The sequence below is a fragment of the Eleutherodactylus coqui genome, chromosome 5, assembly GCF_035609145.1.
Source record: "Eleutherodactylus coqui strain aEleCoq1 chromosome 5, aEleCoq1.hap1, whole genome shotgun sequence".
NCBI classification, from domain to species: Eukaryota; Metazoa; Chordata; class Amphibia; order Anura; family Eleutherodactylidae; genus Eleutherodactylus; species Eleutherodactylus coqui.
Genome location: NC_089841.1, coordinates 13,423,203 through 13,440,457, shown reverse-complemented (window position 1 = coordinate 13,440,457; position 17,255 = coordinate 13,423,203). Strand labels below are relative to the sequence as shown.

The following is a 17,255-nucleotide window of genomic DNA, read 5'->3' as shown; positions in this document are numbered from 1 at the left end:
TACCTCACCTCTATGTGTATATACTGGGAAGAATCTACCTCACCTCTATGTGTATATACTGAGGAGAATCTACCTCACCTCTATGTGTATATACTGAGGACAATCTACCTCACCTCTATGTGTATATACTGGGAAGAATCTACCTCACCTCTATGTGTATATACTGGGAAGAATCTACCTCACCTCTATGTGTATATACTGAGTAGAATCTACCTCCCCTCTATGTGTATACACTGAGGAGAATCTACCTCACCTCTATGTGTATACACTGAGGAGAATCTACCTCACCTCTATGTATATATACTGAGGAGAATCTACCTCACCTCTATGTGTATATACTGAGGAGAATCTACCTCACCTCTATGCGTATATACTGAGGAGAATCGACCTCACCTCTATGTGTATATACTGAGGAGAATCTACCTCACCTCCATGTGTATATACTGAGGAGAATCTACCTCACCTCTATGTATATATACTGAAGAGAATCTACCTCACCTCTGTGTGTATATACTGTGGAGAATCTACCTCATCTCTATGTGTATATACTGAGTAGAATCTACCTCACCTCTATGTGTATATACTGAGGAGAATCTACCTCACCTCTATGTGTATATACTGAGGAGAATCTACCTCACCTCTGTGTGTATATACTGAGGAGAATCTACCTCCCCTCTATGTGTATATACTAAGGAGAATCTCCCTCACCTCTATGTGTGTATATACTGAGGAGAATCTACCTCACCTCTATGTGTATATACTGAGGAGAATCTACCTCACCCCTCTGTGTGTATATACTGAGGAGAATCTACCTCACCTCTATGTGTATATACTGAGGAGAATCTACCTCACCTCTGTGTGTATATACTGAGGAGAATCTACCTCACCTCTATGTGTATATACTGAGTAGAATCTACCTCACCTCTATGCGTATATACTGAGGAGAATCTACCTCACCTCTATGTGTATATACTGAGGAGAATCGACCTCACCTCTATGTGTATATACTGAGGAGAATCTACCTCACCTCTGTGTATATACTGAGGAGAATCTACCTCACCTCTGTGTATATACTGAGGAGAATCTACCTCCCCTCTGTGTGTATATACTGAGGAGAATCTACCTCCCCTCTGTGTGTATATACTGAGGAGAATCTACCTCACCTCTGTGTGTATATACTGAGGAGAATCTACCTCACCTCTGTGTGTATATACTGAGGAGAATCTACCTCACCTCTGTGTGTATATACTGAGGAGAATCTACCTCACCTCTGTGTGTATATACTGAGGAGAATCTACCTCACCTCTGTGTGTATATACTGAGGAGAATCTACCTCACCTCTGTGTCTATATACTGAGGAGAATCTACCTCACCTCTGTGTGTATATACTGAGGAGAATCTACCTCACCTCTATGTGTATATACTAAGGAGAATCTACCTCACCTCTGTGTGTATATACTGAGGAGAATCTACCTCACCTCTGTGTGTATATACTGTGGAGAATCTACCTCACCACTATGTGTATACACTGAGGACAATCTACCTCACCTCTATGTGTATATACTGAGGACAATCTACCTCACCTCTATGTGTATATACTGGGAAGAATCTACCTCACCTCTATGTGTATATACTGGGAAGAATCTACCTCCCCTCTATGTGTATACACTGAGGAGAATCTACCTCACCTCTATGTGTATACACTGAGGAGAATCTACCTCACCTCTATGTATATATACTGAAGAGAATCTACCTCACCTCTATGTGTATATACTGAGGAGAATCTACCTCACCTCTATGCGTATATACTGAGGAGAATCGACCTCACCTCTGTGTGTATATACTGAGGAGAATCTACCTCACCTCCATGTGTATATACTGAGGAGAATCTACCTCACCTCTATGTATATATACTGAAGAGAATCTACCTCACCTCTGTGTGTATATACTGTGGAGAATCTACCTCATCTCTATGTGTATATACTGAGTAGAATCTACCTCACCTCTATGTGTATATACTGAGGAGAATCTACCTCACCTCTATGTGTATATACTGAGGAGAATCTACCTCACCTCTGTGTGTATATACTGAGGAGAATCTACCTCCCCTCTATGTGTATATACTAAGGAGAATCTCCCTCACCTCTATGTGTGTATATACTGAGGAGAATCTACCTCACCTCTATGTGTATATACTGAGGAGAATCTACCTCACCCCTCTGTGTGTATATACTGAGGAGAATCTACCTCACCTCTATGTGTATATACTGAGGAGAATCTACCTCACCTCTGTGTGTATATACTGAGGAGAATCTACCTCACCTCTATGTGTATATACAGAGTAGAATCTACCTCACCTCTATGCGTATATACTGAGGAGAATCTACCTCACCTCTATGTGTATATACTGAGTAGAATCTACCTCACCTCTATGCGTATATACTGAGTAGAATCTACCTCACCTCTATGTGTATATACTGAGTAGAATCTACCTCACCTCTGTGTGTATATACTGAGGAGAATCTACCTCACCTCTGCTCATTTTACTGACCTCAGGAGGAGCAAAGGCTAATTCAACCTTTAACCGGCTACTTGAAGCATGTTGAGATTGAACTCGCAACCTTCAGGTCGTGAGCAAGAGCTTAGGACTGCATTTCTGCCTTAAAGGGGTTGTCCCGCGAAAGCAAGCGGTGTTATGCACTTCTGTATGGCCATAATAATGCACTTTGTAATATACATCATGCATTAAATATGAGCCATACAGAAGTTATACACTTATCCCCTCCAGCGTTGGCGTCCCCGTCTCCATGGCGCCGACCGAAGCCTTCTTCTCCCTCGATTAGACGCGCTTGCGCAGTCTGCTCTTCTGTTCTGTTGAATGGGGCCGCTCCGGCGCGCTTGCGCCGCACAGGTGTTTTTTGAGCGTCAGCGATGCTTTTTTTTGTGAAGAATCACACATCACTGCCGCCTGCGATTTCTGAGTCAATAGAAGTTTCTAATGTTTTAAAATGCATCACACCAAAATTGCAAGTTCCTGCATTGCGATGCGATAAAAAGGAGGCTCCATAGGGAAACAAGGGCTAGAGAAAATGGCGCAACACAGAAAGATAGGGCATGAGGTGATTGTTAAATCTCGCAACATCACAAGAGTGAAAACATCCCAAATGGGAATGAAACCATTGAAAAGCACAGGCTGCATAATTCTGCATTTTCACTCACTTTTGCATTGCGAGAAAATTGCGCAATTTTATTGCCCGTGTGAAAACAACCTAAAATCGAACAAGCTGCGGTTTTTCTTCCAGTCACGGAATATGCAATTCGTACCCGTAAGTGTGAAGGGAAATTCAGCAATACACGCCTTTCAATTGTGAGGGTATATGTATATATTGCCATATGTTCTTTATGCTTTTATACCTGTATGCAAGTTCTATTCAATGCTAAAATGAGAAAAACTTATATGTCACCTTACATCAGATATTCCAAAAGTTTGCAAGGCTGAGAGAGATGTTTCCAGAAATTCAGAGATGATACAGAACCGAACACGAAGGCCGCGTACTTGGCTGTTTTCCCAGAAGCGCCATATCTAGATAACGACTGTTCAACTACGTACATAACTTTCACTGTCTCAAGCCGGAAATCCGGACTTTACATATATGGTTATGCGGTGAATTTGAGCCAATGAGCCCATCACCCATTCCTAGTGATGAGACCAAAGGGTATAAGACCCCATGCAATCTGTAATAAAGGGCGCAGTCATGTCCCCGTGTGAGGAACTATACCAGACCTCCGTGTGTGGTGTCTCTTCTTTACCGCCGGCAGCGGGGCATTGGGGTGGGCCTGATTGGTGCTGTACGCAGAAATTTCCCTGACAAAATGCCCACTTTTTGTCACGGATCTTCAACACAGACAGCAATCACGGAATCTGCAATTAAAATCCATTCGTATGAGACCCCTAGTTCTGGCGTCCATGCTGTGGCGAGGTACGCTCAGCAGATGACCAGCCTACTACAGTTTGCACCATACCGCTGTGAGTGTACCTGTGTGTATTCCCTTTCTGTAGCTGACTAGCTGGCATTCATATCCGGCCTGCATGGATACGTCCAGTTCACGATATGTCAGCAGGAGGGTTTTCCACCTTTATTTCCCTCTGAATTTGTGCATACTCGATGCCGACTACTGTCCGGTGGCGTTTTGGTGTAAAGCACAGTGGTCCTGTTTAGAGGTTTGTTTTTTTTTACACCTTAAGGGTCCAGAGGCCCCTTTTTTAAAGGGGAGGTACAGTAAGGTTGTGTTGCTGGGATCTGTTGTACTGCAGGGTTCCAGGAGCACACCTTCACAGGTGAGCGATAATTGAGCTGGCTGGGTGTGGAGTTCCTCCGGCCAGCCAATCCCCATGGGTCTGCTGCATATATATACTCCAGCCCCTCTGGAGACTGGCATCCCTTCACTCCAGGGTTTGTAGTCTCGCATGCCTGTATGTGTGTTATGTTGTGTGAACAGTGCCTTGTCCAGTGTCTGTGCAGGTGGCCAGACATCAGGTGTGGACAGTCTTACTCTGTGCTGTTCTGTCTTGCATGCTAGTGTGTTTTACATTTATTTTCTGTCAGTTTTATGTTAGTTTGTCTCTGCTTTGTTCTGCTGACTCTTTGCCATTTTTGGGCTAGGATGGCCCTTAGGGTCCTCTGGTATATGTTGTTTTGCTAGTGTAGGGACCTACAATACAACGAGGAGCCTTGATCGCGGCTTGCGGGCTTAACTATTTTGGCCGATATACGAACCAATACTTCACACTTTTTTAGCTATAACATCTGCTTATGTGTACAGGTATGCGTGTGTGGTCATCAGTCCGTTCCCTGTTGATGTCTTCTGCCAGTATGTCCAGTCTGAGTACGACGCCTGACATTGTTCCTGATTGTCCCTAACCTCTTCTGGGTCACGTTTGTGTGGGTGTGGTGCTTATTTGCCCACATGCATGTAACGTGTGTTTTGGTTTTTTTTTTGTTTAGTTTTTTTTTTCATCTCCAGAATACAAGGATTTTTATAAATGTGTCTATACATTTCTCTGTACATTAGTCCCGGTACAAAATGTAACGTATCCAGCAAAAAACAAAACTTTCATAGAGTTATTTTAGTGGTAAATAAAGTTATTTCTCTTGGGTGCTGCCAGGAGTTGCATGCTGCCCGATAGCTTAATACATCCCCACAGGCAGATACATTGCAGACATCTATATTGTATTCTAGAACGGTGCAGCGTTATACAGGAAACATACTTTAATAAGCAAAAGCGTGGAGAAGAGTCATTGGGGCGGATCCCTGCCTGGATCAGCTGTCAGTCCAACTGATCCAGGTGAAGAGAAGCCTATCTAGATGTTATGCTGCTTGTAGTCGGGGCATCACAAACATCTAACAGGTTCCTGTAATATCTACCCTAAATGTTTCCTCTTATTCTCTCCAGTAATTGTATTATTTCCTGTAGGATTCTGTGAGGTTTTTATATTGTCTCATCTTCTTCCCATTCAGCTCCTACAATACCGGATCCTCGGATATCTTCTAGACAAGAGAACTTTCCTCAGTGACCCATGAGGAATGGAGGACAGGAACAAGATGGCAGAGAGTATATTAAATCTCACCCTAGAGATACTCTTCCAGCTTACTGGAGAGGTGAGAGATTCTGATGATGTCACATTACATCATTCTCTTCTATGGTAATAACAGATGATGTCACTGGTTAGGGGAAAGATTCTGATGATGTCACATTACATCATTCTTATCTATAGTAATAACAGATGATGTCACTGGTTATGGGAAAGATTCTGATGATGTCACATTACATCATTCTTATCTATGGTAATAACTAGAGATGAGCGAGCACCAAAATGCTCGGGTGCTCGTTACTCGGGACGAAATTATCGCGATGCTCGAGGGTTCGTTTCGAGTAACGAACCCCATTGAAGTCAATGGGCGACCCGAGCATTTTTGTATATCGCCGATGCTCGCTAAGGTTTCCATTTGTTAAAACCGGGGCAATTCAAGAAAGTGATGGGAACGACACAGCAACGGATAGGGCAGGCGAGGGGCTACATGTTGGGCTGCATCTCAAGTTCCCAGGTCCCACTATTAAAGGGGTTGTCCCGCGCCGAAACGTTTTTTTTGGTTTTTTTTAACCCCCTCCCCCCCCCCCCCGTTCGGCGCGAGACAACCCCGATGCAGGGGTTAAAAAAACAAACCGGGTAGTACTTACCCGAATCCCGGCGGTCCTCTCTCTCTGTGGACCGCAGGGCTTCTGTGCGGTCCATTGCCGATTCCAGCCTCCTGATTGGCTGGAATCGGCACGTGACGGGGCGGAGCTACACGGAGCCCCATTGAGAAGATAAGAAGACCCGGACTGCGCAAGCGCGTCTAATTTGGCCATTAGACGGCGAAAATTAGACGGCAACCATGGAGACGAGGACGCCAGCAACGGAGCAGGTAAGTGAAAAACTTTTTATAACTTCTGTATGGCTCATAATTAATGCACAATGTACATTACAAAGTGCATTAATATGGCCATACAGAAGTGTATAGACCCACTTGCTGCCGCGGGACAACCCCTTTAAGCCACAATAGCGGCAAGAGTGGGCCCCGCCCCCAACAACTTTTACTTCTGAAAAGCCCTCATTAGCAATGCATACCTTAGCTAAGCACCACACTACCTCCAACAAAGCACAATCACTGCCTGCATGACACTCCGCTGTCACTTCTCCTGGGTTACATGCTGCCCAACCCTCCCCCCCCCCCCCCGCGCACGACGCAGTGTCCACAGCGCACACCAAAGTGTCCCTGCGCAGCCTTCAGCTGCACTCATGCCACGCCACCCTCATGTCTATTTATAAGTGCGTCTGCCATGAGGAGGAACCGCAGGCACACACTGCAGAGGGTTGGCACGGCTAGGCAGCGACCCTCTTCAAAAGGGGCGGGGCGATAGCCCACAATGCTGTACAGAAGCAATGAGAAATATAATCCTGTGCCACCGCCATCAGGAGCTGCACACGTGGGCATAGCAATGGGGAACCTATGTGCCACACACTATTCATTCTGTCAAGGTGTCTGCATGCCCCAGTCAGACCGCGGTTTTTTATAAATAGTCACAGGCAGGTACAACTCCGCAATGGGAATTCCGTGTGCACCCACAGCATGGGTGGCTCCCTGGAACCCACCGGCTGTACATTAATGTATCCCATTGCAGTGCCCATCACAGCTGAGGTAACGTCCGATTAAATGCAGGTGGGCTTCGGCCCACACTGCATGCCCCAACCTGACCGGGCTTTTTAATTCATAGACACAGGCAGGTACAACTCCCTATTGTGAAGTCCCTGTGGACCGACAGCATGGGTGGGTGCCAGGAAGCCACCGGCGGCACATAAATATATCCCATAGCATTGCCCATCACAGCTGAGGTAAAGTCATGTTAAATGCAGGTGGGCTTCGGCCCACACTGCATGCCCCAGTCAGACTGGGTTTCTTTAGAAGTGGACACATGTAGTTACAACTCCGTGTGGACCGACAGCATGCCCAGTTAAACACATGGCTGACTTCATGTTAGGATGCCTTTCTCGTGACCCTCGCGTTACACGCATTCTGGCCACTACGGATTACTGGGTGTACACACTGCTCGACCCACGGTATAAGGAGAACCTTTCCACTCTCATTCCCGAAGAGGAAAGGGGTTCGAGAATGATGCTATACCACTGGGCGCTGGTGGACAAACTGATGGTAAACTTCCCATCCGACAGCACTAGTGGCAGAAGGCGCAGTTCCGAGGGCCAGGTAGCAGGGGAGGCGCAGAGATCAGGCAGCATGTACAGCGCAGGCAGGGGAACATTCTCCAAGGCCTTTGCCAGCTTTATGGCTCCCCAGCAAGACTGTGTCACCGCTCCCCAGTCAAGGCTGAGTTGGCGGGAGCACTGTAAAAGGATGGTGAGGGAGTACGTAGCCGATCGCACGACCGTCCTTGGTGATGCCTCTGCCCCCTACAACTACTGGGTGTCGAAGCTGGACACGTGGCCGGAACTCGCGCTGTATGCCCTGGAGGTGCTTGCTTGTCCTGCGGCTAGCGTCTTGTCGGAGAGGGTGTTTAGTGCGGCTGGGGGAATCATCACGGATAAGCGTACCCGCCTGTCAACTGACAGTGCCGACAGGCTTACACTCATAAAGATGAACAAAGCCTGGATTTCCCCAGACTTCTCTTCTTCACCAGCGGTCAGCAGTGATACCTAAACAATACGTAGGCTGCACCCGCGGATGGAAGCATCGTTCTCTATCACCATCAAAAATGTGGACCTTTTAGCTTCATCAATCTGTGTATAATATTCCTCCTCCTCCTCCTGCTCCTCCTCCTGAAACCTCACGTAATCCCGCCGAACGGGGAATTTTTCTTAGGCCCACAAGGCTCACTCATATAATGTTTGTAAACAATTTTTATACGTTTCAATGCTCATTAAAGCGTTGAAACTTGCACCTGAACCAATTTTTATTTTTACTGGGCTGCAAAAAAAAATGTAGTGTCATTTATGCTGCATGATTAACGCTTTAAAAAAAACCTATGGCAGAATTAATGCATTTTCTCTCCCTGCTATCATAAAAAAAATAATAAGTTTTACAATATAGTCTATGTACGCAAAAATGGTACCAGTAAAAACTACAGCTCGCCACGCAAAGAACAAGCCCTTATACGGCTGCGTTGACAGAAAAATAAAAAAGTTATGGTTTTTAAAAAATGGAAATGGAAAAATACCAAAAATAGCTTGGTCCTCAACGCCAACATAGGCGATGTCATTAAGGGGTTAATGTCTCCCCATATACAGGATTACACAGGAGTGAAGAAAAGCTCTAGTGATGGCTGTCGGGCCCCTGTGTGTGATGAATGGGGAAGACCCCTGAGCCCAATCACGATGCCCCCACCTCACCCCCTGTTACATGAGGACATTAATGTACAGAAGATTCTAGAACTCACCAACAAGATGATTGAGCTGCTGACTGGAGAGGTGACGCTGCAGGGAATGCTGGGACATTATACAGTAACAGCACTGGAGGCTTCTGGGTAATGACTGTATATTGTGTTATCAGGTTCCTATAAGGTGTCAGGATGTCGCTGTCTATTTCTCCATGGAGGAGTGGGAGTATTTAGAAGGACACAAGGATCTGTACAAGGAGGCCATGATGGAGACCCGCCAGCCGCTCCCATCACCAGGTAATAGACAGGACTAAATCCACGGGGACTTTATTATCTGTATATAAAGAATGACTTCAGTGTCCGTCTGTGTTTCCTGCAGTTCCATCCAGTAAGAGAAGAACCCCAGAGAGATGTCCCCGTCCTCTTCTTCCACAGGACCATCAGGTAGATGGAGATGTCCCTCTGATCTGTAGAAGGCTGTGAAGCTCTTGTCTTCAGTCTTATTAGATGTCTTCTCCTTGTGTGATGAGGCCGGTGGAGATGGCAGGATTACCGCTGACCAGAGACATTACATCTTGTCTGGATCTTCTCCCAGTGTTCTGGTGGTGGAGACTGCTGGTGGGAATAAGGAGCCAACAGGTTGGATTTATATCTATCTGCTCCTTTATTTCCCCCGAGACAAGCAGCGGATGTGTCTGGTAGATGCTGATCTCCTCCACTGAGACAACATGCAGCGTGTCTAGCCATGTAGAACTGACACGTGTACATCTATGGTGGATATTCCACCTCTGCAACATATTGTCTGTGCAACTACTAGCTACACAAGAGCCCAAACTTTCCAGACCCCCACTCCTGAATCTCCAGCAGTACAATCAGAACTATTTTCTTTACTCTTACTGTCCTGGCTAATGGTGTGCTCTCTGTATACTACTCCCCAATATGTGGGCCATACTGTCCTGAGAGAGAGGAGAAGGAGTGAGGTTATGCTATGTACAATGATAACAAGGCATCAGAATAAGGCAAGAAGATAGTTGTGATGCTGCTATTAAAGGGTCAGCAGAAAGAGCGGTAGAATACAGGGGCTACACAGGGCACTATTACTTTGTGAGGGGCAGAAAGTGGGTGCTATTACTTTGTGGGCTGCACTGAGGGAGGATGTAAAGTTTGCAGAGACAATTCATGGCTAAAAGCGATCTTCATGGTAGTCCGGGCCCGGATAGGACAAACAAAAATGGAAGACTGTATTCAGAGAAGATGGAATCACTGGAGGTAACTGCACTGTAAGTACTTTTCTCTATGTAGAACTAGTATCTGACTATCATCTGGTGACTTGGTTATTTAGCAGTACACTAGAGCCAAGCTGCTATATCTAGCAACTAAAGCCCTCCTGACCTATAAATTGTCTTACAGTTTGTGTGTTTGTGGGGGGCAGGTGTCCCTCTGCATGTCCATGAGGTTCATTGAGCCATCGTCTAATATCTATGTCCAGCTTCTAGACCTGCAGCTATTTGGCTCAGATAACTACTCCTGTCAGGCCATTTATGGTCATCATGATGATTAATGATCTTTCTGGTCATATAAAACATTCCACATGACTTCTCCAATCATCTGCTGACTTCTACAATATTTGTCTCACAGCTTTTGTATCAGGATGAAGATCTGACCAATATTAATACTACAAAGATAAATGTGAGGGGCGATCAGCAGTGTAAAGAGGAGATTCCTACAGGTAACCGCCCAGGTGAGTAGTAACCACTGAATACAGCAGAGAAGAGTCACTGATTCTCCTCAGTCACCGGCTGCAGATAGTTATGTAGATTTATAAGCCTTGATCTGTCAGTTTCTGTTGTATATTCCCATATTCAGCCAAATTACAAATTAAAAATCAATGAAAACCTGATACAATTGCAGGGATAACACATGATAAGACATGGACCAGATACAGAATACAGAATTTAGATACACTTATAACAAAATGCGAATGGTGAAGACATAGTCCCAGATAACAGAACAAGGATAAATAAGCTTGGATAACAAAATGCAGAATGTGGAGATAGAGCAACAAGGGGATGCACTCGGGACGAGGATCCACAAAGAGGAGCTATGTTGTGACCAAATGAGGATTGAAGAGTAAGGCCTAACATAGAACGCAGAGACATAGGCCCAGGTAACAGACTGCTGAATACAGAGATGTAGGCCCAGGTAGCGGAATCAAGAACGTAGAGATATTATAATAATAATATTCTTTATTTGTATAGCGCCAACATATTCCGCAGCGCTTACATAGACAGGGGGGATACAGAAAGACAAAAGTACAAACATTACAGAACCACGGTTACATAGTAATCAGCTGATGGAAACAATAGGAGCTGAGGGTCCTGCTCCAACGAGCTTACATACTACAAGTAATGGGGTGATACAGAAGGTAAAGGGGCTGGAGATGTGCATGGTATGGCAGAGTGGAGAGTGAGGGATGCTATACACATAGACAATGGTCACACATTTAGCCGTGTGACGGCAGAAACAGTATGACTGCAGGAGCGGTTTATGATGGCTAGCAGGGATTGCAGTCAGTAGGTCAGGGAGCATGTTATCAGACAGCGTATAGAGGAGTTTGTTTAGGGTATGCGGTATGCCTCCCTGAAGAGGTGCATTTTTAGAGCACGCCTGAAGTTCTGCGAATCCTGGATTGCCCAGGTAGCCTTTGGTAATGCGTTCCAGAGGGCGGTGCTGCTCTGGAGAAGTCTTGGAGGGGGGAATGAGAAGTTCGAATTAGAGGCGTGCGCAGTCTGGTTTAATTAGCAGAGCGGAGAGCCCGGGCTGGGTGATGGATTGATATGAGGGAGGCGATATAGGGGGGCGCTGCGCTGTGGAGGGCTTTGTGGATGAAGCTAGCAAGCTTAAATTGAATTCTGTATTTAATGAGCAGCCAGTGTAGTGAGCGGCACAGGGCAGGGGTGTCCGAGTAGCGGCTGGACAGGAGGATGGATTGGATGGGGTAGAGTCTGGAGCAGGGAAGGCCGATCAGCAACGAGTTGCAATAATCGAGCCGGGAGTGGATGAGGGCAATAATAAGCATTTTTAGCGTGTCTACAATGAGAAAAGAGCTGCTTCTTGTGATGTTCTTGAGGTGCAGCTGACATGTTCGGGCGAGTGATTGGATGTAGGGGGTAAATGATAGCTCAGAGTCGACTATGACCCCAAGGTAGCAGGTGTGCTGTCTGGGAGTTATGGTGGCGCCACACACTGAGATGGAGATGTCAGGATGAGGTCGGTTAGTGGAGGGTAGAAATACCAATAAGTCCGTTTTAGAGAGGTTTAGTTTTAGGTAGAGAGAGGACATAGTGTTAGAGACAGCGGACAGACAGCGGGTGATGTTTTGGAGGAAAGGTGCTGGGATGTCACAGAAAGAGGTGTATAGCTGCGTGTCGTCAGCATAGAGGTGGTATTGGAGGCCAAATCTCCTGATTTGGTTGTCCAACAGGGGCTGTGTAGATAGAGAAAAGGAGGGGGCCGAGGACTGAGTCCTGGGGGATTCCAAAAGCAAGGGGAGAAGGAGAAGAGGTAGAGCCAGCAAAGGAGACACTGAAAGAGCGGTCAAATAGGTAGGAGAAGAACCAGGAGAGAGCAGTGTCCTTTAGGCCGATGGAGCGAAGCATGCTGAGAAGGAGTTTGTGGTCAACAGTATCAAATGCTGCGGAGAGGTTCAGGAAGATTAGTAGGGAGTAATCGCCCCTCGATTTGGCTGTCAGTAGGTCATTGGATACCCTTGTAAGAGCAGTTTCTGTCGAGTGTTGGGGTCGTAAGCCAGACTGTAGCGGGTCGAGGAGAGAGTTCTCTGATAGATAGCTTACAAGGGGGGAGTAAACTAGGCATTCTAGTAGTTTGGAGATGAAGGGGAGATTAGACATGGGTCGGTAGTTGGCAGCATCACTCGCATCAAGAATCTGCTTCTTTAGCAGTGGGGATATGATGGCGTGTTTGAAAGAAAGGGAAAGATGCCAGAGGTCAGAGAGAGGTTGAATATAGTGGTAAGATGGGAGATTACCACTGGGGAGAGGGATCGGAGGAGGTGTGAGGGGAGATGGTCGCTAGCGCAGGTGGTGGGGTGAGCAGAAAAGAGCAATTTGGAGACTTCTTTCCTCTGTCGAGTACAGGCAATGAGCAGGAGCTAGATGCAGTGCTGACAAGACTAGGGTCAGGGCTAGTCTGGGGTTGTGAAGTTATTTCCTGATGGATGTCATTAATTTTCTTTTTGAAGAAAGCAGCCAACTCTACAGCACTGAGATCCATCACAGGGGGCTGCAGTTTAGGGCTGAGAAGGGAGATATAGGCCCAGATAAGGGAATCCAATACATAGAAACAGACCCTGTTAACGGAATACAGAACATGGATGTCATCTTTGCCCTGAACACAAAACGCAACACCAGAAAGGAAGATAATCGCCTTGAAAAAGGCGGCCTCACATCCCGTGCCTAGCGCCACTAACTCTTAGACCGAGCAGAAAGAAGACACAAACAGACAACTAAAGCACCACTGCATTAAGGCAGAAATAAACAAATATATTACTTAGCTTTAGCAGCAGAACTCCAAAGAGCATAACCTCACTCCAGCAGAGCTGAGACAATAATCAGGACACCTAGACCCAGGAGCAGACTTAAATAATGACCAATGCAATGTCATTGTACAAACAGGGCTTCAGAAACATTATCAAACAACAACAGTAAAATGAGTTTTATTCTTGGCAGATGACAGTATCGGGAGCTCTGAGGGATGTCTGATATCTGCTGACTGTAAAGCAGAAGATTGTGGTATCACACAAGATACGGATGAAGAACCTGCCATTATCCCAGATATCCCCTCAGCCCTTTACAGCAAAGATCTATCATCTGATCCTCTTATACAGGGCCCATCTTCTGATTCATCACAGACTGAGAAGCAGAAGAAAAGTCACAGAAGGGGAGAACATCAGAGAACTCATACAGGGGAAAAGTCATATTCATGTTCAGAATGTGGGAAATGTTTTACTAAGAATAGAAATCTTGTTATACATCAGAGAACTCACACAAGAGAGAAGCCGTATTCATGTCCAGAATGTGGGAAATGCTTTTTAAGTAAATCAGGTCTATCTAACCATCAGAGAATTCACACAGGGGAGAAGCCATTTTCATGTTCAGAGTGTGGGAAATGTTTTACTCGGAAACGAAGTCTTGTTGTACATCAACGTCGCCACACAGGGACGGAGCCATATTCATGTTCAGAATGTGGGGAACGTTTTTGTGTCAAATCACATCTTCTTGTACATCAGAGATTTCACACAGGGGAGAGGCCATTTTCATGTTCAGAATGTGGGAACCGTTTTACTGTGAAATCACATCTTGTCATACATCAAAGAATTCACACAGGAGAGAAGCCATTTTCATGTTCAGAATGTGGGAAACGTTTTATAGTGAAATCAGATCTTGTTACACATCAGAGAACTCACACGGGGGAGAAGCCATTTGTATGTTTAGAATGTGGGAAATGTTACAGAAAGAAATCATATCTAGCTAGTCATCACAGAACTCACACAGGAGAGAAGCCATTTCTATGTTTAAAATGTGGTAAAAGTTATAGAAAGAAATCAGATCTAGCTAGTCATCACAGAACTCACACAGGGGAGGAGCCATTTTCATGTTCAGTATGTGGGAGACGTTTTACTCAGAAAACATCTCTTGTTAAACATCAGAGAATTCATACAGAGGAAAATCCATTTTTATGTTCTTTAAGTGTTTAGAAGAGTATTCCATTTAGGTTAAGTAATTCCCTATCCGTGGGATAGGGGATAACTAGCTGTTTGGTGAGGATCCATCCACTGAGACCCCCACCATCCCAAGAATGGGGGATCACGTTTTCCCTCCTTCCATTCACTTCTAGCTGCACATGGGTGATCCCACTTTATTAATTTCAATTGGGCTGACAGAAATAGCTAAGCACTATTGCTCAGCTCTTTGCATCAGCCCCATTGAAATGATTAGAGTGATGCTGCACATGTGCAGCCAGAGTTCCATTCAAAGTGACACAGATGATTTACAGCAGTGACACAGAGATGATCAGAAGTGGGTCAAATAACCCCCCCTTCATTCTCGGGATTGGTGGGGGCTCCAGTGGTTGGACTCTAATCGATCAGTTTTCAACCCTCTAGTGGATGGATGTAGACTAAAAAAAATCCCCTTTTATTAAAATGTATGCTGGAACTGCACATCATAGAAGTCACACAGTGGAGATACCATTTTCATATTCAGAATATACAGAAATCACACCTTGTTGAACATTATAGAAGTCACACAGGAAAGAGAGTACTTTAATGCGCAGAAAGTGAGAAATGTTCTTCTAGTAAATCAGATCTTGTTAGACATCAGAGAATTCACATGGGAAGCAACCCATTTTCATCTTGATGTTGTGTACACATATACAAGAGTGAGTTGCACTTGAGATTCTCAGGTGTAACTGGCATCAGACGGACACCCTGTCCTGTGCTATCTGACGGGCGGACACCACACATTTATATGTTCTAATCTCATCCGAGATTTGGACAAGAATACGACATACAGCAGCTTTTTAAACTCTAACTATTGGTCGAGTCAAAAAAAATTGCTACTGTGAATGAACTCATTCAACGGGTTCTGTTCTTACGTGAATTCAGTCCATCTTGGACAGAACTCACACAGGAATATTGCCCGTGAGAATACAGGCTCACATTATAGGAAATTTTTTCCTCAGAAATCAATTCTTAGACCTAGCAGGACCCACACAGAAAAGTATTTTCTGGGTTTTTTTACAAACTTGTTTAATTGACAAAAAGTACACGTTTACAATAGAAGTTACCATCAAAGTAAAGTGAGATGTCACAGGAGAGAAAGGGAAGCAATTCAGAGAACTAAATGTATAGAATTACCAATAAACGTCTGTAATCCAGATAACACATCTATCATTATGGATAAAGACAACATAAAGCGTCTTCTCCAAATATACAAACTCTTATTATTCCGGCAGGATACAATAAAGTGACCTACAGCATTCACATGTAACATGAATGAGAGCGCTATTGGTCAGATGAGAGGGGATTATATAGCATCAGGCTGAGCAATTGTCTGTATATCAGAGAATCCAAGAAATTACACCCACTTGGAAGAAAGATATTTAGTTGTACAGCAAAGATTATTCGTGAATCACAGAAATCACTGCTGTATATTATCAATGTAAAACAAAACTTTTACTAAGGAATTAAAAATATCCAGGAGGGAGCAAAGAAAATGTAGAAAAAGACAGATATAAGAAGAGGAAGGCCGTAAAAAGGCCTTTAATGCCCTGCGGTATCCTCAAACAATATGGAGCACCCACCGCGAAAAGGATGACCCCCCATGCTGGAACCTCACCCTATATATCCCCATTATTTCCTAGATTAAGGGCAAAAAAAGGACAAAAAGAAGGAGGACACGCAGAAAGAGGACTTGAAATAAGGAAATAATCTGAATGGTCTTTTTAGGTTTACCATCTAAGAGCACAGCTAAAGACGTGCGCAGAGTAGAATCAACCACCGTGCAGAATGTTTCCAATAATCACAGAATGGCCTTGTTATTAGGCAGGAACAATACTCCATAATACACTACAGATGACAGGCTATGATGATCATATGTAAATATGTGAATCTTTTTCTGTGTTTCTTTGGACCGTCTTGGATATTTTTAAATTATTTAATAAAAGTTATTTTTTACGTTGAGCAATTGTCCAACCGCATTATATCTGGATACCAAACAACTGATTCAGCAGCTGGCATGAAGATATGGACTTCCATGACAGATGTTCTCTCCTTGATCCAGGACTTGGGTGGAGACGGCCGGGGTCCCTATAGTTCATTTTGAAGGCTTTTTTGCACTTAGGTAAAATTTTCTTCAAGCTAAGCAGAATTTTTTATAGTTCTTTAAGCATCAAAATGATATTGAAGATAAAATGAAGGAAAAGATGGTGGAAATAAATGATTTCATACTATAATTATGTGTATAGAATATTTTACATTGATACATAAAACGGCTTCTAATTGTTTATAATTATTAATAAAAGCTTATATCTATAAATGTAGCTGCTTGTACTGGAGCCGATTTTCTTCCTTTAGTTTCACAAGGCTTTTATCGAATAACCGTTACTTAATTTTACAACACAGTGCTTGTTTACCCATAGTAGACAGTAGAGATGAGCGAGTATACTTGCTAAGGCACATTACTCGAGCATGTAGTGCCTTAGCCGAGTATCTCCCCACTCTTCTCTAAAGATTCGAGGGCCG

General features: G+C 44.5%; 1 protein-coding gene across 3 annotated transcripts in view; it reads left to right on the top strand.

The window, feature by feature from the left end:
- LOC136629027 (oocyte zinc finger protein XlCOF22-like) overlaps positions 1-15,213 on the top strand; it is a 160,818-nt gene extending 145,605 nt beyond the window's left edge. For all 3 annotated transcript variants that reach the window (XM_066605144.1, XM_066605147.1, XM_066605146.1), the window contains 6 exons: positions 5,521-5,661; positions 8,844-9,023; positions 9,106-9,229; positions 9,312-9,376; positions 10,571-10,673; positions 13,681-15,213. In XM_066605144.1, the coding sequence (XP_066461241.1) occupies positions 5,587-5,661; positions 8,844-9,023; positions 9,106-9,229; positions 9,312-9,376; positions 10,571-10,673; positions 13,681-14,708 (1,575 nt within the window). In that variant the 5' untranslated portion in view covers positions 5,521-5,586 and the 3' untranslated portion in view covers positions 14,709-15,213. The remainder of the gene's footprint in view (positions 1-5,520; positions 5,662-8,843; positions 9,024-9,105; positions 9,230-9,311; positions 9,377-10,570; positions 10,674-13,680) is intronic.
- Positions 15,214-17,255: the final 2,042 nt, after the last annotated feature.